The 27,030-nt window shown below is 32.2% G+C and overlaps 1 protein-coding gene across 6 annotated transcripts in view; it reads right to left on the bottom strand.

Annotated features, from left to right (window-relative positions):
- The window catches only part of LOC106680582 (NFX1-type zinc finger-containing protein 1), a 44,008-nt gene that overhangs the window by 11,574 nt on the left and 5,404 nt on the right, over nucleotides 1-27,030 (bottom strand). The window contains exons 2-16 of one of the 6 annotated variants that reach the window (XM_014420421.2): nucleotides 23,860-25,700; nucleotides 21,800-21,883; nucleotides 19,768-20,036; nucleotides 16,635-16,781; nucleotides 15,315-15,579; nucleotides 12,715-13,024; nucleotides 12,381-12,551; nucleotides 11,693-11,863; nucleotides 10,727-10,897; nucleotides 10,055-10,225; nucleotides 9,705-9,875; nucleotides 8,762-8,932; nucleotides 7,990-8,160; nucleotides 7,245-7,415; nucleotides 1,277-1,444 (exon numbers count right to left, since the gene is read on the bottom strand). In XM_014420421.2, the coding sequence (XP_014275907.1) occupies nucleotides 1,277-1,444; nucleotides 7,245-7,415; nucleotides 7,990-8,160; nucleotides 8,762-8,932; nucleotides 9,705-9,875; nucleotides 10,055-10,225; nucleotides 10,727-10,897; nucleotides 11,693-11,863; nucleotides 12,381-12,551; nucleotides 12,715-13,024; nucleotides 15,315-15,579; nucleotides 16,635-16,781; nucleotides 19,768-20,036; nucleotides 21,800-21,883; nucleotides 23,860-25,669 (4,421 nt within the window). In that variant the 5' untranslated portion in view covers nucleotides 25,670-25,700. Of the gene's footprint in view, nucleotides 1-1,276; nucleotides 1,445-1,470; nucleotides 1,618-7,244; nucleotides 7,416-7,989; nucleotides 8,161-8,761; nucleotides 8,933-9,704; nucleotides 9,876-10,054; nucleotides 10,226-10,726; nucleotides 10,898-11,692; nucleotides 11,864-12,380; nucleotides 12,552-12,714; nucleotides 13,025-15,314; nucleotides 15,580-16,634; nucleotides 16,782-19,767; nucleotides 20,037-21,799; nucleotides 21,884-23,859; nucleotides 25,701-27,030 lie in introns of those variants that run through there. The other 5 variants (XM_067049606.1, XM_067049604.1, XM_014420809.2 and 2 more) reach the window with 5 other exon arrangements.

Genomic DNA, 27,030 nt, shown 5'->3' with positions numbered 1-27,030 from the left:
TTATATATAATTTTTTTTTTCCTTCCCCGTATTTTTTTTGTTTTATGTGCATCTCCTGTACTTTTTTCGCTTTATATTTTACGTATTTTTATAAAGAAATTTTACTCTTGCCGTTGTTACTTGTTTTTATTCTTATCATTGTATCTTATCTTTGTATTTTTATTCTTATCATTGTATCTTATCTTTGTATTTTTATTCTTATCATTGTATCTTATCTTTGTATTTTTATTCTTATCATTGTATTATTTTGTATCTTTTTAGCCCTGATGAAGCCCTGCAAAGTGGGGCGAAACATCGGAAAATAAATATTTGTAAACTATTTTTGTTTCTCTTTTGACTGCAACCCTGACCATCTTCTTATATATAAATTTTTACGGTCAACTATATATACATATATTTTTTGAAATGTATGGTGCCCTTTTTTTATTTCACCCTGCCCTCTCTGGGAGGGAGGGTGGGGCTCACTCTGCTCTTCTCCTTCCTACACCTTGTCTCCCTATGGTAAGGACCTATGGCTTGTACTCATCGGACTTACCTACCCCTTCGCGACCGCAGGCTCAAACCCTGCAGATCAAAGTTTCTACCTTCAAGGATGTATGACTCATACCTGTAAGACTCATCCTGACAATTCATCTCCTTGCCAACTACTTAACATGTATGAACATGCATTGTCGAGGCCTTCTGGAATAGAGTACCTCACATGTTCAATTGGAGTCAGAACCATCAAATCGAACACAATCACCTCGACAAAGTAAATAAATGATAGATGTATGATGGCTGGCTAATTAGCTAGGAGAGTGCATTAGTACATGTACGAGATCAGTAGATGGCTGCTGACAAGAATGGACAGGCTTTACAAGTTTCTAAAAAGTAGAAGTGGGGGAAACGTATTTACACAACAGTCAGGAACAAACAAGACAACTCCTATCATGAGGAATGAATCTGTAACTAGGAATATTTACAGTAGGAAAGAGGAAATTTGGCTTCAGACAGTTATGGTTAGAGCATGAACTCAAAATGAGCAGGGAGGGACTGTGAGTTAAAATTATAGGACAGAAGGATATAAGGAAGATTTTGTTATAAGTTTTTATTAATTTAATCAATCCATTTAAAATTCACTTTTCTTTTTCAACTTTAAACTGGATACATCAATCATCTTAAATGTGACAGTATTGAAATTTTTCATCAGCTGATGAAAAAGGTAAAACTTCCCAGTTTATGGAAATAAGAAAAATTCCCTTATTCCCTACTAAATATTAATAACTAATGAGGATACCTTAAACAAGACTCATTGCAGACATAGGGAGTGTGTTTTTCACTGATGGTATAGCATTTTATTCTAGATGAATGACCACATGGTTGGATTACATCAACATCTTCATTACATTTTCCACATTCTTCATAACATCGTTTATTACATTTATGAAGATCTTGTTCACAGAATCTGAAAAATAAATTTAACAATATTACAAACTTTAGCCAGTTTCGAAACCAAACTGCCCAAACCTTTACAAACACTAATTGTTCTTAAATCATCTCTTTGATTTTGACTATTCCATCCTAGCCACTGTCCTCATTCACAAAAAAAGACGCCTCTCCTGATATCCATATATTAAGCTAAAACCAAATAAATTCCATTGAACATAGTACTGACACAAAAAAACTTTTCTCTAGCTTAATTCCAAAATTTTAAATTTATTCAAACATCAAAACCTTATACCATCTGCCTTCCCTGTTTATTTTATTTTTTTTAAATCTTAGACAACCATTTATGTTTTTTTAACAATTATTCTTTTTTTTTTTCACTTTTAGTTCTATTATCTGTAATATTATTTTCATGTTGAATTACTCATATTTCACACCATTGCCATCATGATGTAATATGCACCATCATAACCATTTTTATAGTAGTATAATACCAGTAACCATTCTATAATTTCTACCTTAGCCTAGTGTCATCTAATGATAACTAAATAACAAAGTTATCTTTTTAAATAAAGATAAGTTGCAATTTGTGTATTTGGTTCAGTTAATTTATTTCGTTTGATGTCCTGTAGCTTCTTCGGTATTTTTTTTTTTTTTAAATGCTCCTTAGATTCCGATCATATAATCCCTGATCACTAGTTTTGATTCCGAAAATCCCACTTGGATCCCACTAATAGGAGCGCGGAATGTACTGCGTGAAAGTCTTTTTCGATGAAGGACAGGCTTTTGATCAAGTCTAGCATCCGGGATTGCTTTACAAATTCCGTAGATTCCTACCTTCTACATACTTTCTCATCGATAGATTATTCCAAGTAAACCACAATGGTTCCTATTCATCCCTCTATTCTCAGTCTCCTAGTGTTCCTCAAGGTAGTATCCTTGGTCAGTTAGCTGAGTAGAGAAGCACCACCACCTCAAAACAAGAGAATCACCATTTTTTAGCCCAGATTTAAAGCCAATTCCAAACTAGTGACCATTTCTACTTTCAATTAATTCATTAATACCAACATGGTGAAGAAAACTGCTGGCCCACTGGGGGACTGGAAAAGAGACTTAGCGAATAGATAAACAATCCATGCCCATCATTTATCATCCACCAGGTATCTCAAATCAAAATATTAAGAAGGAATAGATCCCCTAATTAAAAATTAAATAACATACTAACAATAATATAACCTTTTGGCTCTCCACCCTACACAATATAAACCATGTCATATCTATAGTTTTAAATATAATTTTATTCATTTACGCAGTCCACTCAACTAACTTACAGAACCAGTTTTAGGAATATTAATATTCTGTACACTCTGGTATGCATGGTATCATGGGTTCATCACAAAAGAAATTTCAACCCTTGATTTTTTAATGGCTTAGTTCCATAAATATTTTCTTATTTTATGAAATACTGGAAGATTGCTTATTGACTGTGTCTATTAATAAATGGAATATAGTCTAGGTGCGATCAAATTAAACTCAAATACTAACATTTATATTTGAGCCAATGTTTCATCCTATGTTGAAGGGCTTCGTCAGGGCTCAAAAAGATACAAACACTTAACATAACTAAAAAAATTAAATGGAAAATTACAAGGGTATACAATGAAACGTAAAAATTAAATTAGAAAAATTAAAGGTTATAAACAATAAATGAAAACAGAAATAGTAACAGATGAACGAGACAGAATTCATACCTGTTTAGACAGAATTCAAAGTCAGAGTGAACCGTTTGTATTGGGAGGAGTGGGGATGGCAGTTAAGTACGTCACATTTTAAAATAATTTTAATGTAAAAAATGTAGAAAATATAAAAATTAGGTAAACAATACATGATAATATACATAATAGAGGGGAAGAAGAAATATTCAACAAAAAAAATATTACATGGATAGAAAACAAAGAAGAAATAAAGTTACAATAATGGGATAAAATAAATATAAATGATTAAGAAAGATAATATACCAAATGAGTGGGGATATAGAGGTATGTAAATTATATAATAGAAAAATTAATAATAAAATAATTTATGTAAGTATACTTAAGCTGGTAACACATGAATATAAATTAAAAAATAAGATATATAAATATAAAAGAAAAAGGAAGGATAGTAAATATAAAATATAATTAAATTAAGTATCGGGTGAGAATTTAGAAAATAAAACCAGAAAAAAAAAAAATATGACAGGAAAGTGGGCTTCTGAAATGCAGAACGTATAGAAAAGAAGCATTATGAGGGTTTTATAAGGTTCAAAATGGGTCGGTATGTCAGGGAGATGCAGGCTTTATCAAATTTATGATTGACGCAATTCTCCATTAAATTTATGTGAATGGACTCCGAAATGAGACGTTTTTTATGGTTAGGGATAGTGGCAAGAATTGAAGGATTATCAAAATTAAAAGCATGATTCAGGATGATGATGTTCTGATAATTTAGAGGTAAGTGGGTTACAGGAGTTGATAGAAGTTTTGTGTAGGGAAATGAGGTTCTTAAGTTGATTCTTAATTTCACCGATATAGAAGGAACTGCAACAGGAGATAGAACAAGGCATCCGATAAACTACATTAGAACGGTGTAAAAAAGGAATAGGGTCTTTTAATTTGGAAAAAAGAAAGGAAATTTTGTTGTGGGACTTCAAAGTTTTTCAAGCTAAGACGTAGGGTGGGAATGGTGGATCTTAAAGATTTTTGAATATTATCAGAAAGAATGGGGATATACATAAGAGGTGGAGCGGGTTGAGAACAGGAGGAACTGAAGTAACTAGGTTAATGTAAGAATCGAGTAGTTATAGTTTGTCACTTTATGAGGAAAATTGTTGTTGAATAGGTTCTGTTTAATACGTTGTATGTTGGTCTGGTGATATTAAGGATCATAAAGAGAAAAGGATCGATTGATAAGGTTCTTAACAACATTGATTATTTGGTGATAAGAGTGTTGAGAAAAATAGTTGAGGAGTCTGCCAGAATAGGTGGGTTTGGTATACCTATCAGTGGATAGGGAGCCATCGGGATTTTTGATAATAAGTAGGTCAAGAAAAGGGAGGGAATGGTCAAATTCACCTTCAACAGTAAACCGAAGGTGAGGGTGGTAGGAGTTAAAGGCTGATAAGAGTTTCGGGGATTCTGTTAGGATTGAGGACAAGGAAGAGATCGTCCACATACATTTTAATGAAAATTATGTCTTGTGAAAATAGAGGTATAATAGAGTCGAGAAGGTCATTAAGAACAATATTAGAGATATCAGGAACAAGGCAATTCCTCATTGCAAGTCCGCTAATTTGGTGGTAAAATTTATCGTGAAACATCAGGTAACCAGAATTACAGTAAAGTTCTAAAGCAGAAAGAAATGAGGTGAGGTTAAGCGTGGTATGAGGTTGAATTATAATCTAGTTCTTCTCAACGATATGAAGGGCTTTGTCAATGAAGATGATAAGTAAAAATGCTTTCGGTGTCAAAGGAGGTTAAGATAAAGTTGTCAGGTATGTTGAAGGATTGTAATAGTCCTTTAAGGTGGAAGAAATTACGGATATCATAAGGATTATTATGGCTGAGGATTTAAAGGGCAAGAAGTAATTTATTGAGTTTAGAACAGGGAGCGTTGATATTAGAAATGATAGGTGAAGGGGGTTACCAGGTTTATAGCTTTTAGGGAGTCCGTTATGATGAGGTTAAAGTAGGTGGGGCGGTTAATCTGATTGGTTTTAAGAAGGTTCCTTAGGAGTAGGTTGAATTGGAGCAAACGTCAGCGGGTTGGGTCTCGAGTGGTTGGTTTGTAAGTAGTTATGTCAGATAGAAGGATGTGAATTTCGTCAACATATTCAGATTTGTCCATAACCACAGTCGAGTTACCTTTGTCAGCGTTAGTGATTATAAGTTGGTCATTAGATTTGAGAAAGGAGCGGGTGAAAGAAAGGTATTTAAAAAATAAGGGAGAAAGAATGGAAGAACGGAGTGGGGGTGTTGGAGGTGGTTGGAAATTATGTTACAAATGCGCATACGAGAAAGCTCCCTGTCTTCTCAGAATCATCTCGATAAATAAATTCTGAATCGGTAATTAGAGCAGGTATAAGGTGAGATAAATTTGAAGGAGGTGTAGAGAAATTAGGGCCTAAACTTAAAATATTGATAACATTGGGAGGGATAGTGGTGGAAGATATGTTATGGACCCAATCTTCAATACCTTTAGGGTAGATTAGATTTAGATTAATTCTATGAACTCCTCTAACCTACTTACCTCTAAATTATCAGAAAACGCTTTAAACCTGAATCATGATTTTAATTTTGATAATCCTTCAATTCTTGCAATTGTCCCTACCCATAAAAAACGTCTCATTTCGGAGTCCATTCACATAAATTTAATGGAGAATTCCGTCAATCATAAAGTTGATAAAGCCTGCATCTCCCTGACATACCGACCCATTTTGAACCTTATAAAGCCCTCATAATGCTTCTTTTCTCTACGTTCTGTATTTCAGAAGCCCACTTTCCTGTCATGTTTTTTTTTTCTGGTTTTATTTTCTAAATTCTCACCCGATACTTAATTTAATTATATTTTATATTTACTATCCTTCCTTTTTCTTTTATATTTATGTATCTAATTTTTTTTATATTCATGTGTACTTACATTAATTAGCTTAAGTATACTTACATTAATTACTTTATTATTAATTTTTCTATTATGTAATTTACATACCTCTGTATTCCCACTCATTTGGTATATTATCTTTCTTAATCATTTATATTTATTGTATCCCATTATTGTAACTTTATTTCTTCTTGTTTCCATGTACATTTTTTTTTTGTTGAATATTTCTTCTCCCCCTCTATTATGTATATTATCATGTATTGTTCACCTAATTTTTATATTTTCTACATTGTTTACTTTAAAATTATTTTAAAATGTGACGTACTTAACTGCCATCCCCACTCTTCCCAATACAAACGGTTCACTCTGACTTTGACTTCTGTTAAAACAGGTATGAATTCTTTCTCGTTCATTTTCTTCTGTTTTTTCCTTCTTTTTTTTCTTGATTTTATTCTTATCCCTTTTCATCTCTTAGTTTGTACTTTCTTTAATATTTCTTCTTTTTATCTGTTACTATTTCTGTTTTCATTTATTGTTAATAACCTTTAATTTTTATGTTTCATTGTATACCATTCTAATTTTCCAATTAATTTTTTACTTATGTTAAGTATTTGTATCTTTTTTAGCCCTGACAACCTGGAGCGAAACGTTGGCTCAAATAAAAATAGTAAAAAAAAATATTATTATTTGAGTTTAATTTGACCGCACCCGGACCATATTCTATTTATTTATTTCTTTTTTTAAAAATATTTTTATTGAAATTTACAACTTTACATAATAATACATTCAGTACATTTGATGTGAGTTTATAATGGAGCGATACAGGCGTGCAAAGAAATTACCTATTTGAATCACTCTAATAACGTATTTACATTAGAAAGTCTCATGCCCATCTTCTTTTCAGGCGCCTTGGAGGGTTGTCAGGAATGGAAGAGGAAGCAAGGTTAGAAACTAGTGGGTTTGGATGGTTAGAGACTTTATAATGGAAGGAATGATATCTGGTTCGGGCTAGATCGGTTACACATGGAAGTTCCATAAATATATTCTTTTTTTATATATATTTTTTTCAAGTAATGAAACTTTAAATTCATTTAGACATAAAACTAACAAGAATAAATTGGTTAATGACATAACTCTGACATAATAAATAAAATAAAAATAATGATAATTTATAAGGATACCTTAAACAAAGTTCATTGCAAACAAAGGCAGCGATGTGTTCTTCCTCATCCACATAGCATTTTTTCTTCGACCAATGACCACAAGATAGAATTACATCAACATCTTCATTACAATTTCCACATTCTTCATAACACTTTTTAATACATTTATGAAGACCTTGTTCACAGAATCTAAAAAATAATTTTATTTGTTTTATTACCCAACAAAGTGTAAACACAAGAAAGATAATGTGCTTCATCTGTTTGTTTGTTGTTACTTCAAGATTTTTTGGGTGATCAGCTTAACCGATTTTCAAGTTTGACGTTACTAATTACTCAGTGATATCCCATGAATGTTTTGAAACTAATTTAGCTCAAAATATTATCGACATTGAAATATCCCAAATTCAAGATCAAATATAATATAATATAAACAGACAATACTTTAAAAACTTAAAACATCTAAAATAACCCTAAAATAATCATTACAACAAAAACAAACAAAAAAAAAAATTAGACTTCAGAAATAACCCTTCATGTCCTAAAGAAGGAATTTATTTGCGTGCCTACTAAGACATATTGGTCAGTTGTTAGTGAAGTTGATGAGAATGAACATTAAAACATGGAATAGGAATTGGGTGCCTTATGCTATAAGTTATATCTCCTTATCTAGACATTCCAACCCATGAATCTAAGTGTTTTAATTTACAGACAGTTCAGAGAAATCCTTTCACATATCTTTAAAAAAAAAACATTAATGTGGTACCTTGAACAAGGTTCGGAACAAATGCAGGCAGCCACATGCTCTTTTGTACTGCCAGAGCATTTCTTCTTTGACACATGACCACAAGGCAAAATTACATCAACATCTTCAGCACAAAGCCCATATTCCTCATTGCACTTTTTATAGTATTGATGGAGATCCTGTTTGCAATAACTGAAAAACAAAAATTGATATTGTTTCTTCGATAACTATCATATTGCACCTGCTGTGTTTGCAACACCTTTGTTATGTGTATAAAATCTTAAATTATATGTCATGTAGATACATACATTTTTTTTTTCAAATAACCAGAACAGTTGTACTTTCTCAGTTGCCTTCGAAAAGACAAACAATGATAACTAATTAGGGTATGCTATGTTAGGTTAGCTGAGTTAAAAGCAGATAAAAAAGGGTAATATTCTAGAAATTCTTGGTCGTCTGGAGTTAGAAACTATTTTCCAAATGTACTCAAAAGAATTATGATTGTACATATTCACTGAATGTACTAAGAGAGAGTGAAAAATTTGAGGTAGCTTACCCTGTGGGGAAAGATGCTATTATAATTCTAAGGAGCTGAAAGCAATTTTATTAGATTTAGAAATGCAAAGGACAAGGAAAAAAAAATTATATTTGTTGATTCTAAGGCTACTCTGCTCTCACTGAGAGCACCAGAAAGTAAAAATGAAGATGTCACTCAGAACTAAAGTTAACACAATGCGGAAAAAACCTTTGTGTTGTCTTGAAAAATAAAAATAATGATAATTTATAAGGATACCTTAAACAAAGTTCATTGCAAACAAAGGCTGCAATGTGTTCTTCTTCATCAACATAGCATTTCTTCTTCGACCAATGACCACAAGGTAGAATTACATCAACATCTTCATAACACTTTCCACATTCTTCATAACACTTTTTACCACATTTATGAAGACCTTGTTCACAGCATCTGAAACAGAATTCTATTTGTTTTATTACTCAACTAAGCTTACAAGAAAGAAAATGATAACACAAGAATGTGCTTAGGCTGTTTGATGTTATTTAATTTTTTTTTCGGTGAACTGCTTAACCGATTTTGATGTTACTAATTACTTAGTGATATCCTATGAATGTTTTGAAACTAATTTAGCTCAAAATACTGCAAAAATATTATCAACAATTGTTGAAATTGAAATATCCTAAGTTTAAGATCAAATATAATATAATATAAATTGACAATACTTGAAAAACTAAAAACACTAAAATAAATTCAAAATAATAATTACATTTCATGCCCTAAAGAAGGAATGTATTTGCGTGCCTACTAAGACACATTGGTCAGTTATTAGTGAAGTTGACGAGAATGAACATTAAAATATAGAATAGGAATTGGGTTCCTTATGCTATACATTATGTCTCCATATCTGGACATTCCTACCCATGATTGTTTTAATTTACAGAAATTTCAGAAAAAACCTTTCAGGGCCCGGTTTCATAATGAAAGGTAATAGTATTAGTTCAAAATACAAGTATAGAAACAACGTGGAAATTACACTAATACTTATTTTTCCATAATAGGGAAGATTATTAGTGATATTACAGGAGTAAAAAGTACTAAAGTACAAGTTACTATTGTTCAAGTCAGTGTAATTGTATTAAGTTAAATTGACAAAACTAATGGTATTAGTATGTACTTTATTATGAAACAGGGTCCTGATGTCTTAAAAAAATTAATATGGTACCTTGAACAAGGTTCGGAACAAATGTAAGCAGCCACATGCTCTTTTGTACTGCCAGAGCATTTCTTCATTGACACATGACCACAAGGCAAAATTACATCAACATCTTCATCACAAAGCCCGTATTCCTCATTGCACTTTTTATAGCATTGATGGAGATCCTGTTTGCAATAACTGAAAAACAAAAATTGATATTGTTTCTTTGATAACTATCATACTGCACCTGCTGTGTTTGCACACCTTTGTTATATGTTTAAAATCTTAAATTATATGTCATGTATATACATGCATTTTTTTTAAAAAGTAACTAGAACAGTTGTTGTACTTTCTACAATGATAACTAATTTGGGTACCTTAATGTCGGCTCATTGCAAACATAGGTGGTGATGTGTTCTTCCTTATCGACACAGCATTTCTTCTTTGATGAGTGACCGCAAGGTAGAATTACATCAACATCTTCATAGCAATTTTCACATTCTTCATGACACCTTTTCTTGCACCGATGAAGATTCTGTTTGCAGTATCTGAGAAATACATATTAATATGTTTTTACAAATGATTATCTTAAACTCCTTCATGGTATAGATCAACTTAATTATAACTTAGTTTTTAATAAGCTATTTAGTTTAAAACGTTTTTTTCAAGATCTAAACTTGATATTTTATTTATCACTTTATTCTGTATATGTATCTGGCAAATGAGGAGGTCATCCAACAGGTTCCTAACCTACTATAGTCAGATTGGGAAGGTTGAGATTCACTCCATGGGTCCCCCACAAAATAAATTTCTACCCATCCAGGCCAGATTTGAACCAGTGTCACTCCTGACTTGCATATTACTAAGGTGAAACCTTAATACTCTTGTCCACCATAATTTTGTTTCAAGACTTAACAAGATAGGCAATATTGTTAAAGTAACAATAACATACAGACTCTGGGATAATGAAAAAAAAAGTTCATACATTGCAGAAAAAAAAACCTTAAATTATCTTCAAAAAGAAAAACAATGGTGATTTGGCAGGATACCTTAAACAACGTTTATTGCAAATGTAGGCGGCAATGTATTCTTCTTTATTGACACAGCATTTCTTCTTTGATGAATGACCACAAGGTAGAATTACATCAACATTTTCATTACACTTCCCACATTCTTCATTGCACCTTTTACTACATTTATGAAGACCCTGTCCACAGAATCTGAAAAACATTTTTTTTTTCTTAACATCCAACTACGGCATGGCATACAAGAAAGGTAGTGTGTTTCATCTTTATGATTGTTGTTATTTAATGATTTTAGGGTGAGTACCTCACCCAATTTTCAAGTTTGATGGTTCTAGTTACTCAGTAAGATTCCTTAAATGTTTTGAAACTATTTCAGCTCAAATACTGCAAAAAAAGTTTAAATATCTGAACTTTTTGTTGACATTGGTGTGTCCTAAGTAAGTTCAAGATCAAATGTTATGAACTATAAATTTTTTGCCAAAAGTTACAATAATATTCATAACAGTATGCCTAAAGGTTCTTCAGAATAATTAAACATATATAGATGGCATATGATAAGCTTAATTGAACCAATAATGCCATTCCATGACGAAAAACATGTGTTAAAAGCAGATCGAAAGCAGGATAATATTCCAGAAATTCTCGGTCGCCTGGAATTAGAAATTATTTGCCAAATGTACTCAAGAGAATTATGATTGTACATATTCACTGAATGACCAGTAGTAAGAGAGAGAGTGAAGAATTCGAGATGCCTTACCCTGTGGGGAAAGATGCTATTATAATTCTAAGGAGCTAAAAGCAATTTGATTAGATTTAGAAATCCAAAGGACAAAAAAATATCATATTTGTTGATTATAAGGCTACTCTGCTCTCACTGAGAGCACCAGAAAGTAAAAATGAAGATGTCACTCAGAACTAAAGTTCACACATTGTAGAAAAAACCTTTGTGTTGTCTTGAAAAATAAAAATAATGATAATTTATGACGATACCTTAAACAAAGTTCATTGCAAACAAAGGCAGCAATGTGTTCTTCTTCATCAACATAGCATTTCTTCTTCGACCAATGACCACACGGTAGAATTACATCAACATCTTCATAACACTTTCCATATTCTTCATAACACTTTTTAACATGTTTATGAAGACCTTGTTCACAGAATCTGAAAAACAATTTTATTTGTTTGATTATACCACTACGCGCGGCCACAAGAAAGTTAATGTGCTTTGTCTTTATGTTTGTTGTTATTCAATGATTTTTGGGGGAATACGTCACCCGATTTTCATGTGTGATGGTTATAATTACTAGGTGACATCCCATGAATGTTTTGAAACTATTTTAGCCTAAAATATTCCATAAATATTATCAACTTGTTGTTAACATTGACATATCTTAAGTTCAATATCAAATGTACTATAATATAAACTGACAATACTTGAAAAACTAAAAACACTAAAATAATAATTAAATAAAAAAAAATAGACTTCAGAAATAACTCTTTAAGTCCTAACGAAGGAATGTATTTGCGTACCTACTAAAAAACATTGGTCTGTTATTAAACATGATTAAAAAAATGTTTATTTAATCAATAAAAACAAATTACTGCAACCGAAAAAACCTTTATATTTTCTCTCTCAGTTACATTCAAAAAGACAATTAATGGTAAATGATTAAGATACCTTAACGTCGGCTCATTGCAAACATAGGTGGCAATGTGTTCTTCCTTATCGATACAGCATTTCTTCTTTGATGAGTGACTGCAAGGTAAAATTACATCAATATCTTCATAGCAATGTCCACATTCTTCATGACACTTTTTCTTGCACTGATGAAGATTCTGTTTGCAGTATCTGAGAAATATTAATTAATGTGATTTTATGAATCATTATTATATACTCCTTCAAGGTAAAGGCAAATTTAATTTTAACTTAGCTATTAATAGAATATTTAGTTTAAAAAGTCCTTTCGAGATCTAAACTCAATATTTCGATTATTTAGAGCTGATAAGGTTACCTTGCACAAGGTTCAATGCAAATATAGGCAGTGTGTAGTTTATTATCAGCGTAGTGTTTAGTCTTTAATGAATGACCACAAGGTAGAATTACATCAGTATCTTTATTGCATTGCCCACATTCACTACAAATATAAGTAGTATGATCTTCCAGCAAAGGGTGACACTTCAATTGACATAAGTGGCCACAGCCTAACGGCAGGTTACATTGCAAAATGCAGCCTCCTCTGTTTGAGCACAGCTTGAAATCTTGTTTATTAGACACCTCGGTTATAGTTTTATGTGTAACACATTCCAAATGGATGCTTCTATCTGAAAAATAGTATTTCAATCTATGCCAGTTAAGAAAGTATTGAGAGTTTTTTCATGAGTATTAGGATAAGTATAATTGATTATTATGCTAGAATGTAATATTCATAAATTAATACAATTGAAAAACAAAATATTTTATTATTTAAACTCGGAGGAGGAAGGGAGGGGGTGGCACAGAGGTAAAGCTCTATGCTAGTAACTTGGAGGAGGAAGGGAGGGGGTGGCACAGAGGTAAAGCTCTATGCTACTAACTCAGAGGAGGAAGGGAGGGGGTGGCACAGAGGTAAAGCTCTATGCTAGTAAATTGGAGGAGGAAGGGAGGGGGTGGCACAGAGGTAAAGCTCTATGCTAGTAACTTGGAGGAGGAAGGGAGGGGGGGTGGCACAGAGGTAAAGCTCTATGCTAGTAACTTCAAGGATCCAGGTTCAAATCCAACTATGGCAGGTAATTAATTTTTCTGTTACTGTAGTCCTGAGTCAATCCTGTGGGTTCTGGAGCCCTTATAAAGGGATTACCCTTAATTGAGGAAAAATCTGGCAGTTGAGTGTGATCTTGAAAAAATCACTTCCTTGTTTAATCGATGTTCTTAAAAGAGTACTTGCTTCCAAAGTAATGATCCCCTCATCCTTCATAGGTTATAGCTCTTCACGTTACTATTTCAACTAGGACTAAAGATACAAATTTTATTACTAAAATATTTGTAACGAAAAAAACTTTAATTCTTATTTCTTTATCTTGAAACATATTTCAGAATAATTGTTCAATCATTATGATAATCTCTCCGAAGAAGCATAGTCCTAACACCACCTTCTGCTGGTGCCTAGAGTGCTGTTCTGCAAGCACGTAATGTATTTACCCAATCCCGTTAGTCTTATCTTGGTTTACCACCAAATCAAGTTTCTTTGCTGTTCCTGCAAGAAAATAAACACTTCTTCTACTGATATAATTGAGCATCTAACTATATCGATATTGTTGGAGTATTTTAGGAAATGTACGGATCTATTGATATTGGATCATACAGTCTGGATTTATTATTGCTGTCTCTCGAGTCAGGTTGAAAAAAACATGGTCCAACCTGATGGATTCCTTTCCAACATGGCAAACTTTTGAAGCAGTCACATGGAACCTGGGGACCAGAATGAAGGTCCTGATGAAAGTTATTAGGCTCAATCAACATCATCATAGAAATCTATAAACAAGTTTCTTGTTACATAAAATTCAAGTCCCCTTTCTAATATTGTTCTAAGGAGAAATATTTGGTCCGTTGTGGAATTTTCTCTCTGAATCTGCACTGCTATTTTTCTTTCTGCAAACAAGGGCATGCATTGAAAAAGGATGCTTGATAGTACTTCGTAGTAGGGAAGACAAGAAATGTGCCCCAATAATTTCTGCAATTAAAGGGATCCCTTTTTGAACACCAATTAATTAATTATTTCTCCCATTCTTCCAGGATATCTTTCTTTACCTAAATGTCCATGATGTTGAGGGCCTTTGCTAGTCTCACACCATCATCCCTTAGCGGCTCTGAAGGTAGATCCTCAATTCGTGGTACCTTGTGATTTTTAATGTTGTCTAAAGTATCGATCACCTCTTCATTAACAGGAGATTCAAAGTTTTTGTCTGGCAGAATCAGAAATTTGCTGTCCTTCTCCTCCATAAATATTCCAATGTGATCATTCCAATGGTGATTCATAAACACCATCTCTTCAACAATGATATTTCCATTAAGGTCTTGGCAGGTTGAGCCTAAATGGTTTCTTGCTTTGATTGACCGTTACATAGAAATTTCTGGCTTCTCCTATTACTTTAAACATTTTTGGATGTCCTTAGCTATTTTCTTTCCCAGGTTCAAACCTATATTAGTCCATTTCCTCTGAAAGGTGAATAATCTTTCAAAGTCAACTGGCCTTGAGTGCAATATAGTAACCATGTTTTCTATTGTAAAAATAATTTTACATGCTTTGGCAAATAATACCCAGAAACTTCTATGATTTTTTACCAAATAACAATAAATGTAAAAGACAAGACACACCTTGGATTTCGATAAAATTATACGTCATAGCAATGAAGGAGTCTTCTCCGAAAGCTGAAGTGCGTCTTATCCTTCTGTTTTTTAGTTCTTATTTCCCCTAATTCTAATTGTGAAGTGGAGTATACAGTATAGTTTCATGATGACTACCTTTGAATTATTATTAATTAAACTATTTTCCTGCATCAAATGTATGAAATACAGAACACATTCACACAAATAATTGATCAGAAACTTTCCAGTATATTTTATATTGGTTACCTATTGCTTGCTTCTTTTTAAGAACTGCATTGAGAGAAACCCATAAATCGGAGCCAGACATGAGCGTCTTCATGTTACCAATTATATAAAGACCAGATTTAGCCCTTGACAAAGCTACCACAATTTTGTTATTGTTTGATAAAAATCCAATACCAGCTGACTGGCTTCGTACCAAGGAAAGAAGTATTATGGTGTTTTCATGACCTGAATATGTGTTGATTGTGAGAATTTCTACACCCTTTAGTAGAGGATAGGTTTTTGAAGCCTGAAAGAAAAAAAATAAAATCAAGATTAAATTTATTATAAGAGCAATTGATGATGTAAAATATATCAACAACTCTCTCTACAGTGTTATTCTCTAATAACACTAAAATATTTGAAATATTGAATAAGAAGCTATTCATTTTAGTTTTACACAAATAACAAATGAATCACAGTATGTATCATACCAACTAATCACAGTTACTAGAATACAAGAACACTATCACATGTAAAGTACATTTCAGATTCATTCATTATACACGTAATGTTACGTGAAAACTAATTCTTTGAAATCTAATTCCTAATACGTGAAAACTAATTCCTGTGGCGGTAGTAGTGGTTCAAAAATGAACTTCCCAAAGCTGCTGGCTATTATTAAATTATTTTTAAAAAATACCAATAAATAAGCTTTTATTTAAATGTTAGTGGTTAACAAAAAAAAAAAAAAAAGGCTTAAAGTAGCAGTATAAAAACAAAGCTAAAAGGATACATCTCTAGATTATAAAAAAAAAATTAATATAAGAACTTCAAAAAAAGATAATACCAAATATTTCTTACAGGATAGTATTTATAAAAAAATTAATTTACTGATAAAAAAAAAATTAAACGTTATTGAATTAACAAAAAGAAGTTTATAGTTGGGAGCTTTGAACTCACGATCTCCAACTTCGCAACTAGTTTAAATGTATTCCATTTGATGTTCATAATCATTTAGTTGGCCTTCTTAATAAATTTCCATTTCTTGATTTCAATTGAGTTATTTCTATATATGTTAGGTTGAAAATTATTACTTTTAATTTTTGTAAAGCATAAATGAAGTTCACTATTCAAAATGAACCGGTTTGATTTTCAAACTTACTACTCTAATAGAACTTATGCCAGGACTAAGGTACAATTTTTTAAGTTTTTTTCAATTCTCTCTGCCAAGTTTAATAAAAACAAAAGTAACACAAAATTAATATTTTGTATTTTAAATAAATACTTAAAAGATAATCTTACAATGCTATGAAAGAATAAATATCTTTACTAAAACAAAAAAAAAAAAAAATAGAGACTTACCCTTATCATATATTTAAGTTGTTCTGCATATGGAACTAAGATAGTTAAATCTTTTAAGGCATACCCTTGTAAACATAAGTAGTTGGCAATTCCTAATAAAAAATCTGCTTCGTATCTGTTTGAATAGGAATGTTCGTCATCCTTTTTCTGTAAAATCAGACAAAAAGTAACAATAATTTTTTTATTGAACAATTTTTTTATTTATAATTATTCCAAATAAATTTTTAAAAGAAAAAAAATATTTGGTATTAATTAGTCATATTATACATATTTTCAAAATTGTACTTTCAAATATGTTTTATGCTTTAATCTGGGAGATATATTATGAATTCTCTTACCATTTTAGCTAAAGAGGTGCTAATAGTGGGCCGTAGATTGATCCAAGATGGTCAGAGGTGCGGTTAGCAAAGATACACAAATAAACAAAACACAAAACACAAATACTCGTCTTCTCCTCAAATTTTAGCTAATCTCTAGGTCAGAGAGTCCAAATAGTATATCAATCTTTATTGAATATTATCTTACTATAAGCAGCATCCCATGTGTCCCCAAAGGTTTTTACAAAATACTATATTACCTGTTAATTTGTTTTCTTTTCAGTCTGATGTGAGATTTCCAGTCTCTAGCCCAGGCAAAGGGTCAAATAACAGATGACTTCATATTTTAACTTTTGATAATTAATTCTATATTGTTAATATAGAGGGGAACAGGGGGGCTCAGTGGTAAGGCACTGTGCTACTAACTCCAAGGATTTGGGTTTGAACATGGCTCTGACAGATAATTATTTATTCTGTCACTGTAGCCGTGAGTCAACTCTGTGGGGTCGGGAGCCCTCCGGGATCCATCCAGCATCATAAAGTGAGTACTCTCAATTGGAGAAAAAATGTGGGGGCTGAATGTGATTCTGACCAAATCACCTCCTTGCACAACCATTGGTCTTGTAACAGTACTTCCTTACAAAGTACTGCACCCCTGACCTTTCATGGGTTGTAGTGTTACAGATTTATTTATTCTTAATACAGATAATTTCTATATTTCATAATATATTTGGAATCAAAATCAAGGGACCATTTTCCTTTTTGTAAATAAGGATATTCCAATCTCTCAGAGCTCTGTAGCTGGCCTCTGAGAAAAGATAAAGTACTAAAATATTAGCCATCAGTTAATGTGCCAGCCAGGGATGCGACATCAATGTCGATGTTTTGAAAACTTCGATGTTTTAATACCGATGTTTTCTAATCATCGATGTTTTTGAACAACCATTTCCAGCCAGTCGGAACTGGTTTTTGCAAAAAAGAATGCAATATTGATAAAAAACACGTCGACGTTTTATAATATCAATGTTCAATATCAAAATAATGTTACTTACAATACATTACTCAGAATACATCGATGTTTTTGAACAACTATTTCAGAAACATAAGGTCTGTTCCAACGATCCCGCATTCTACGGCCTGTAAAAAGTGCTTTTTGAAACAAAAAATCCGACATCGACTACAAAAAACATCGATGTTTTAAAATATCGTTCCTTACAATACATTACTCAAAATACATCGATGTTTTTGAACAAATATTTCAGAAACATAACGTCTGTTCAACGACCCTGCGTCCTACGGCCTGTACGAAGTGCTTTTTGAAACTAAAAATCCGACATCGACTACAAAAAAACCGTACCCGTGCAGGCGACATATTTCCGTGACAACGTATACTCTATAATCCTCTTACCCCCACCACCTCACTGTTACTCATCCCCACCACTACCTTCTCCGTTACGGGACACTTTTGCCTGCATGACTCTCAGCATCTATAATCCTCTTACCCCCACTACTACACTACTAATTACCTCCCCCACAATCTACTTCCGTTACGGGACACTTTTTCTAACATGGCATCCCGCAAAATGATTTATAAGACGTTGTCACGTCAAAACATCGATGTTCTAAAATATCGGTCCTTACAATACATTACTCAAAATACATCGATGTTTTTGAACAACTATTTCAGAAACATAAGGTCTGTTCCAACGATCCTGCGTCCTACGGCCAGTAAAAAGTGCTTTTTGGAACAAAGAATCCGACAACTAAAAAAACATCGATGTTTTAAAATATCGTTGGTTACAATACATTACCCAAAATACATCCATGTCTTAAAATATCGTTGCTTACAATTCATTACTCAAAATATATCGATGTTTTTGAACAACTATTTCAGAAACATAAGGTCTGTTCCAACGATCCCGTGTCCTGCGGCCTGTAAGAAGTGATTTTGAAACAAAGAATCTGACAATGACTAAAAAAACATCGATGTTTTAAAATATGGTTGGTAACAATACATTACCCAAAATACATCCGTCTTAAAATATCGTTGCTTACAATTCATTACTCAAAATACATCCATGTTTTTGAACAACTATTTCAGAAACATTAAGTCTGTTCCAACGATCCCGCGTTCTACGGCCTGTAAGAAATGCTTTGTGAAACAAAGAAATCGTTGTTGTCGCAACTATTTCTAACTAGTCCCACTCTATCCAAGGAAAGGTTGAGATATAAGATAGTAAAAGTAGAGATGTTTATACTGTCATCCAGGTGTCCATTGGGATAATCGATAATCCACTAATATGATTAAGAATAGTAAAAAACTAAAATGCAATACTAAACTAACTCACATAGTAAAATAAAGAGTTGAGAGGGTGTCAGCCTAACTATAGCAACCCAGAAGCCAAGAGGTTGACTCCAGTGCCCATTTTTGGTACAAATATAAGTTATGTAAAAAAAAGAATTAAGACAGCTTAAAAGCCAAACTACAAATAAAAGGCAGCAATACTCAAGCTGTTTCAAGTAAACTGTAAAAGTATGGTTGAAGCAGTAGCTTCTTATAGATCAGGGATATTAAGAAAAAGATTAGAGTTATAAACGGGTTGTTAAAAACTCAATAAACTCATTTTCAATCTCCAGTTGACAGAAATACCAATGGTTAAATTCTGTTATAATGAGGACAAAATCATGTCATCGCCATCTACCGTTGCTATAGGTTCACAGTGTTTGACATAGATCATATAGTGGACACAAGGCAGTATGAACTGATCAATCGTTATAGCTTAAAAAAGATTGAGAGATAAAGAAAATAGTCATACTTTATTTTCGGCAACTTCATGATTAATGAAAAAGATGTTCCGTTGCATTCCTCTTATTTTTGGTAAGTTAAGAACAACTGGATGGTACTTCATTTTTTGGTACACTGTTGGAGAGAGAAGTGATGCTATTTCAGGCCTCATTCTATGCTGTTCTGTCAATGTGGAGCATTTCATACCACACCTCATCATCCTTTCGAATAATGATACATCCAAATCATAATTTTCTAAATTTCTGTTTGAAATGTTTGGTTTAAGTTGTTTGTGATCACCTAGAATAAATAGGTGGAAACATTAATAATTTATGCTGACATAAAATATATTCAATAGAATTGTTATAAATTATATTTGAGAAAATCGATAATGTAATAGACATGAAACTATTAGATTACTTTCAGTAACTGACAGTATTCATTTTTTGTTACATCAATGACCCTCAAAATATGTCACCAAATCCTATGTGGTCAGCAGTATAACTTGTTCAATCCAATATTAGTTCCAGGAAGCTTTACAAACCACAGGGAATGTTAAGTAGTTTCATTGGACAAGTGTAAGCTAATTGGTGATAGTAAATAAGACAAGACCTATCAGGATGATACTTATACCTGTAGATTGGTAGAACTAGTAGAAAATAATTAATAAGAGAAGAATGAGAATGTCTCAGCTGGAAATGGAAATAGGTGATATGTCAAAAGATACCAAATAGCGACAAGGGATAGAAATAACTTGAATATAAATGAAACTATATTTTATTGGCACAGCTAACCTCTACAAAGCTCTCTCTGTCACAGCTGGATATAACATATATATATTTATTTTTTTTTAAAAAACTCAAATTTAGGGTAATCTTCATCAAAGTAATGAAATTTATTTGAGTAGTAGGGTAAAAAATACAGATTTCAAATAGAATACGTTAATACAACATTTAAAGAGCATTCAATCAAAAGTATATACATCCACTTCTCTTAAATAAAAATATTTTTGACAAATTATAATTTTATATAACTAAAATAATGTAACAAGTAAGAGAATATATAACATGAAATAATAGTAAACTAAGATGTGGCTATTATTTTAGCCACTTGGCTATTACGACTATGTGAAAATTTATACAAAAATGAACAAAGTAAAATTTAGATGTACAGTGAAAAGTATAAATACACAAGAATCACAAAAAGGTATTAAGTAATTAATGAAAACGGAAATAATAACGAATGAAAACGTAGATAAAAAAAAAAAATATAGTGCATACTAAAATACGGAAAATAATGGAAATGAGAATAAAATAAAGGTCAAGAGAAAAAAAAATGAAGGATTTATATTTCTTTCTTATCTACTTTTTATACTATTATTTTTGTTTTGAATAAGTAATTTTCGTTTTTTTATACTTTTCACTGTACATCTTAATTTTAATTTATTTAATTTACTTTGTTCCTTTTTATAGCAACACCTTAGTTTACTTTATTTCATGTTTAAATTTTATATCTAAAAATTATTTGGCTTGCTCACAAAATTATAGCTTTCCGTATCTTAAATATCAACTTTTTCAATAAGAATTTTACTTATTTGCATGAGATGCCCCAAAATAATTTTCTGAAAGTTGATATATTGACTTGTGATGGAACGTGCTACTAATTTATTCTCTCATTACATTTTGTCCGTGCATGAGCAATGAAATAATTGAATGAAGTAGAAATATGACATTTTAGGGAAAAAAAAAAAAAGAAATTTCAGAAGAATATTTTAAATACTCTTTTCTAAATATCACCTTCCTATCTTTGTAAAACTTAAATTATTTTCATAAGTTAAAAATAGTTTTCTAACCTAATAAAAATAAACATTATATTAAATTTGTATCTGTCATGAGAGTAACATCTTTATCCACTCATGACTACCATTGTTAATTGTTACTTTATATATTAAAAAATAAATAAATAAAAATTGGTTTTTAATAGTTCTCAATAAAGATATATATAATTCATTTATTTGTTGTTTTTTTTGTAGCAAAACATATACAGCATATTTCCATACCAACCTATGAGAATAAGATGCTTACAGCCTTCAGATAACGCAGCAATTACATGTGCTTCAAGAACTTCATTAGCATTTTCAACAATGACTAAAAAAAAAAAATTAATGAAAAAATTAAAAATATTTTTAATCTAGTGTTCAAGATAAAATTAACTCATATAAAAAAAAAATTATACAAATAAAATGTAATTTATATTTATAATATATAATAAACACTTTCTCCTTAATTTATTCTCTGTTAATCAAATATTATGTGAGGCACCTACATGAAAAAGAGTGTATGTGATAATTTTATTGTGTTCGAGTGATAAAGAAATGTCAAATTGAGTGGTCAATTTAATTAGTTTTAAAGTAATGAAACATCTTTTTTGTTTGGTGGAAAAGTACATTATTTCACATAATGCTTCTAGCTCCCACAAATCTTGCTGATGTAATTATTAGAAAATTAATATATTAATAATAAAATTAATACAGTTTCACTCCTTAAGAACACAATATAACCTCTTTCTAAATGACTTGAGTGAACTGCAATGTGTCTTCACGAGCGAATGCAAAGAAAGGCCCTAGAGTTTTTGAAAAATTATAAAATCCCAGCTCAACAGTTTAAAACACAAGAACCTTTCATGCTGAAAGCCAAGGCTTTACTTGAATACTGTCAAGAGAGAGAACCATTTACACAGGCACATTTTCCAATTCACTATCACGCAAGCTAGGCAGAGTTACAACTCCTCCACAAGGTTGATAAGAAAATAACACCTGAATATGAGGTAAAAGTAATATCTCTAGAAACTACAGCTCTAACGTACCCCCCTTAGGATTAGCTTCACATATAGTTTACGGATCAGCCGAATCAACTGTTGGAAAAGCCGGAGCAGGGGTTTACTCAAGGGATTTCCAATTTAGCAATGCAGATTGTCGATAACAGCTATACTCATCACTTTAAGAACATTGTCTAGAAGGTAAGACTGGAATGCTGTTCTCTTGATCAACTTTTAGGCATGAAAATCCATCAAGTGCTGTTTTGGAATGTGAATCCCACCTCCATGGTCTGACCAAGGCACTAATGTGGTCCTACAGTGGATTCTGAGCCATTGGTGATTTCCAGGAAATGAAAAGGCAGTCTTGCCAGGCAAGGGGCAGAATTGCCACAACCAGCCCATCCAAAGTCCTATGGCTCAATAAGGCAAATGGTAAGGACCATAGTTAAGGAGGAAACAATAAAAACACATATAGACAAGGTAGAAGGGAAAAGATACAAGAGTTTAATAGGAAGCTCATTCCCAGCTAACCTGCCAAGAAGAGATGCAGTAGCCTGCTTCCGCCTGACAACTAGCCACGACTATCTATAGAATCATTTCCACAAGATAGGCTTGAATTAGGTTCCTACACGTGTACTGTGCAACCAAGAATGGATGGAAACCACCTTGAGACATGTCCTGCTATGACTGACTTGAGAAACAACATTTGCCAATGAGAATTTGAAAAAATCAAATTTATATTGGGCCATAAGACATAAGATATTCAAAAAACCAATGATGTTGGCATTAGGAAAAAGAAAAAAAAACAATTATAGGTTGTTATCTTGATTAAAAGAGTCCATTTTTTTCCTTACTGTTGAGTGCTTCAAAACTGAATCCCACAGTCTTTTTGTGATAATAAGCTGTGGTTTTATGGCATGACACAGATTACTGTCAACTAACTCTGGAATCACGACAGTATTACCTTGACAGCAACTGCCACAGTTTACAAAATCTAAAGCAAATTTCACAGTTATGATAATAGTAATAATGGGAGCAACAGGTCAGGTATAAACTGACATTGGCTGTCCTACTATTTGTTAGTTGGTAGTACTATGAACTATCCACACATGCAGTACAGATGTCTGTCTAGAACCTCCATTTAAGTGGCTGCAACTGTTATATTTACTGTCACCATATAAATGCGCCTTCAGTTATTAATATTAGTATCAAAACAAATATTTGAATCACCAAAATATAAATATTATATTGAACAATACAAATTTAACTTAATTTCCAACAAAAATTAAAATATATTAGTCCTTACCAACTTCTGGATGAACCTTTTCCATCAAATGATGTAACCTTGCACAACTTGCAGTGGTACCACCGATCACTTCAACCTCTGCAGATAATATCTGAAGAGCCAACTTTTCATCGGACGTATTTCTATAGGAGATTTGTTCTCTCTTTAAGCGTTCTACTAGTTTTTCAATATTTTCTTCATTTTGATTAATTTTACGCAACAAAGATTCCTTAATCCTCTCAATTTTAATTTTGATATCTCTCCCACAAGGTTTCATTTTATTATTTAGCAAATGTTTCTTCAAAACCGAACTTTTGGTCTGTTTACCTATTCTGACGACGTTTCTCTTCTTAATAGCCAGTGTTTCTAAAATAACATCAACGGAACGATTATCAGATGAAATGAGAAGTATCGGAGTCGACAAAAAATTTTTATTGTCGATCAAAATGTCGATAATTGTTTGAGCCAGATGAGTTTTACCAGATCCAGGTGGACCTTGAATCAAGACCAATTCATGGGTGAGTGCTACACGCAAAGCTTCAATCTGCGAAGGGTCTAAATTCAAAAGATTACTAGGCCAGGCAGTGTTACTGAATAATTTAACAGATTCGCAATCTATCTTGTATTCTGTTTCTGTCGAAATATATCTTGGAAAATCAGGGGTGGTATCTGAATACACAATATATTTTTTCATAGGAAACTTTTCTATTCCTTTTGATTGAATAGCGTTTAAAACTTTATAATAAGGATTGAACGGTGCCTGAGTTTCAAGCATAGTGTATCGCCAATAAGGTTTTATCTGTGAAATATTGCTTACAAAAGATACTTTTAAAACTTTGTAAGAGTTACCTTCCGTATTTTGTAACTCCACATCTTCGACTACCGTTGCGAGATCGAAAGTTGTAAACTGACTGCACCGGGAAAGTAACAATAGGGAACCATACATGAATGGCTTGTTGATATTTACTAATTGATTCTCCTTGTCCCCTACTGAAAATGCTATTCTGTGAATGATGCCGTTCATTGGTTTTTCGTCAGCCTCGATGCGTTCAATGTTTACATTATTATAGACAAAAACCTCTTTTTCGGTTGTTTTAGTTCCCCTAAGTTCTGCTTTCATTTGTAGTATCCCTTCTCTAAGGCAACCTTCATAATCTTCTTTCAAGAGTGTAAATATGGTATCTAAGTACTCATCAATATTTTTGTAAGCTCCGTTTACCTTATTTGTCATCAATTCCCTTTTTTCGAACAAATCAACAGGACAAGGATAAATATTCGAATTTTTCCATAAAGGTTTTGTTCTATCCCTGTGAATTATTTTTTCTTGCAAAAGTACCCGGAGCTCATGCGCCCAAAGAAAAATGTCATTAAATTTATCTTCTGGTAGGCCATCAAGAAGAACTTTTAACAACGAATAAAATCTGTTATAGCAAACATCCGATTTAGGAAGCTCATTGATGTTGGCATCAATAAAATACATAATTAAATAAATCGTTTCTTTTAAATATTCATCATTTTTATTACACTGGAGAAAGTTTTTTATATTATTGACAAATTCTTCGGAATGCGTCGAAGCGAGTAATTGAGATCGCTTGTGGCTGCTTTTTAAATTGTAAACGTTTACAAAACTTTTCAGCAAATCGATAAGTTGTTCAGAATTGAGGTTGGATTTCGTTAAATCTTCCAATGCACATTTTCTTTTTAATAATAAATCTGCAATGAAGTTTGCATCAGAGGTACTGAATAAGCAAAAAAGGCTCTGCAGAGAAATTTCTGTAGCCGAGAGGTCATCTTTTGGATTAGGCCGAACAATAATTTTTGACTTGATCATTTTAAATGTCAGTGATGATCAACAACCATACCTGAAAACACAATACATAATTTGATAATGGAAAGTGTAAAAGCAGTTAAATATTTTTAATAGAAATACAAATACATTTTATGCTGGAACTACATGTTTGCCACTTGCCGCAAATCCAAGACTCGTACAAATACTTAGTAAACAAAGGAAGCAACAAATGTCGCTAACTTCACGCTTGTTTTTTCGGCTATTACATTAGATTTTCTGAGTGGTCCGCTTTGTATGGGTATGGTTCGCTTGTTGTTGGGTTCGGAACCAATTTCAGTCGCTTGTCCTAGTTTGGAACTAGTCCTCCAAGATAATTATTTACTTTATATGGTTCGCTTGTTGTTGGGTTCGGAAACAATTTCTGTCGCTTGTCCTAGTTTGGAACTAGTCCTCCAAGATGATTATTTACTTTAATCTTCCATTAATTGATGCGAATCCATTTACAAACCTTTAATAGAAGCATCTCTTCCCATATTGTCAACGAACCAAATTTTGCTGGTTAACTTCCTCCTGTACCCTTTTAAACAACCGTTTTTAAGAATGGCCTACTATCTAAATATGAATGATTTTATTTAACTGGAAGACTGATTTTATTTAACTCTGTATCGCCACTCTTTTGGTATATTGTCTTTCTTAATCACTTACACATATTGTATCCCATTATTTTATACTTTATTTCTCCTTTGTTTTTTTATATGTATGAGTGTTTTTTTTTTTTGTTTCTTTTAAAAATTAAATATCTCTTCTCCCCCCACTATTATCTAAATTACCATTTATTGTTTACCTAATTTAAATATTTATTTCTTTTTTTTTTACATGTGGTGTGCTAACTGCCATCCCCACTCCTCTGTCTCTGGTGGTCCGCGAGAAAATTTCACTAGTCCCCAGAAAAATGTGGAATATACTTACTCATCACGTTATGTTTTAACATGCATTAAAATATTATTCAATTCATAACAATACGTGAAAAGTCATAAAAACACTACTTCATAACATTAGAATAGCACGATTTCATAGAATGACGCCATGGTTAATAATTGTACTGGTGCAGCTGCATTGTTTTAGCTACATGTTTTGTATCGTCTCGTTTCGCACTCTTCTAATGTTTCACGCCCATGTCCATATGGGCACATTAGAAGGAAAGAGAAAACACTTGATTAGGACACGTTAGAAGAAAAGAGAAAACACTTGATTGGGGCACATTAGAAGGAAACAGAAAACTCTTGATTAGGGCACATCAGAAGGAAAGAGAAAACACTTGATTAGGGCACATTAGAAGAAAAGAGAAAACACTTGATTGGGGCACATTAGAAGGAAAGAGATAACACTTGATTAGGGCACAT

The sequence above is a fragment of the Halyomorpha halys genome, unplaced genomic scaffold (assembly GCF_000696795.3).
Source record: "Halyomorpha halys isolate HHAL.00 unplaced genomic scaffold, Hhal_1.1 Scaffold2.1, whole genome shotgun sequence".
In the NCBI taxonomy this organism is placed as follows: Eukaryota; Metazoa; Arthropoda; class Insecta; order Hemiptera; family Pentatomidae; genus Halyomorpha; species Halyomorpha halys.
This window is presented reverse-complemented; position numbering and strand designations above follow the sequence as displayed.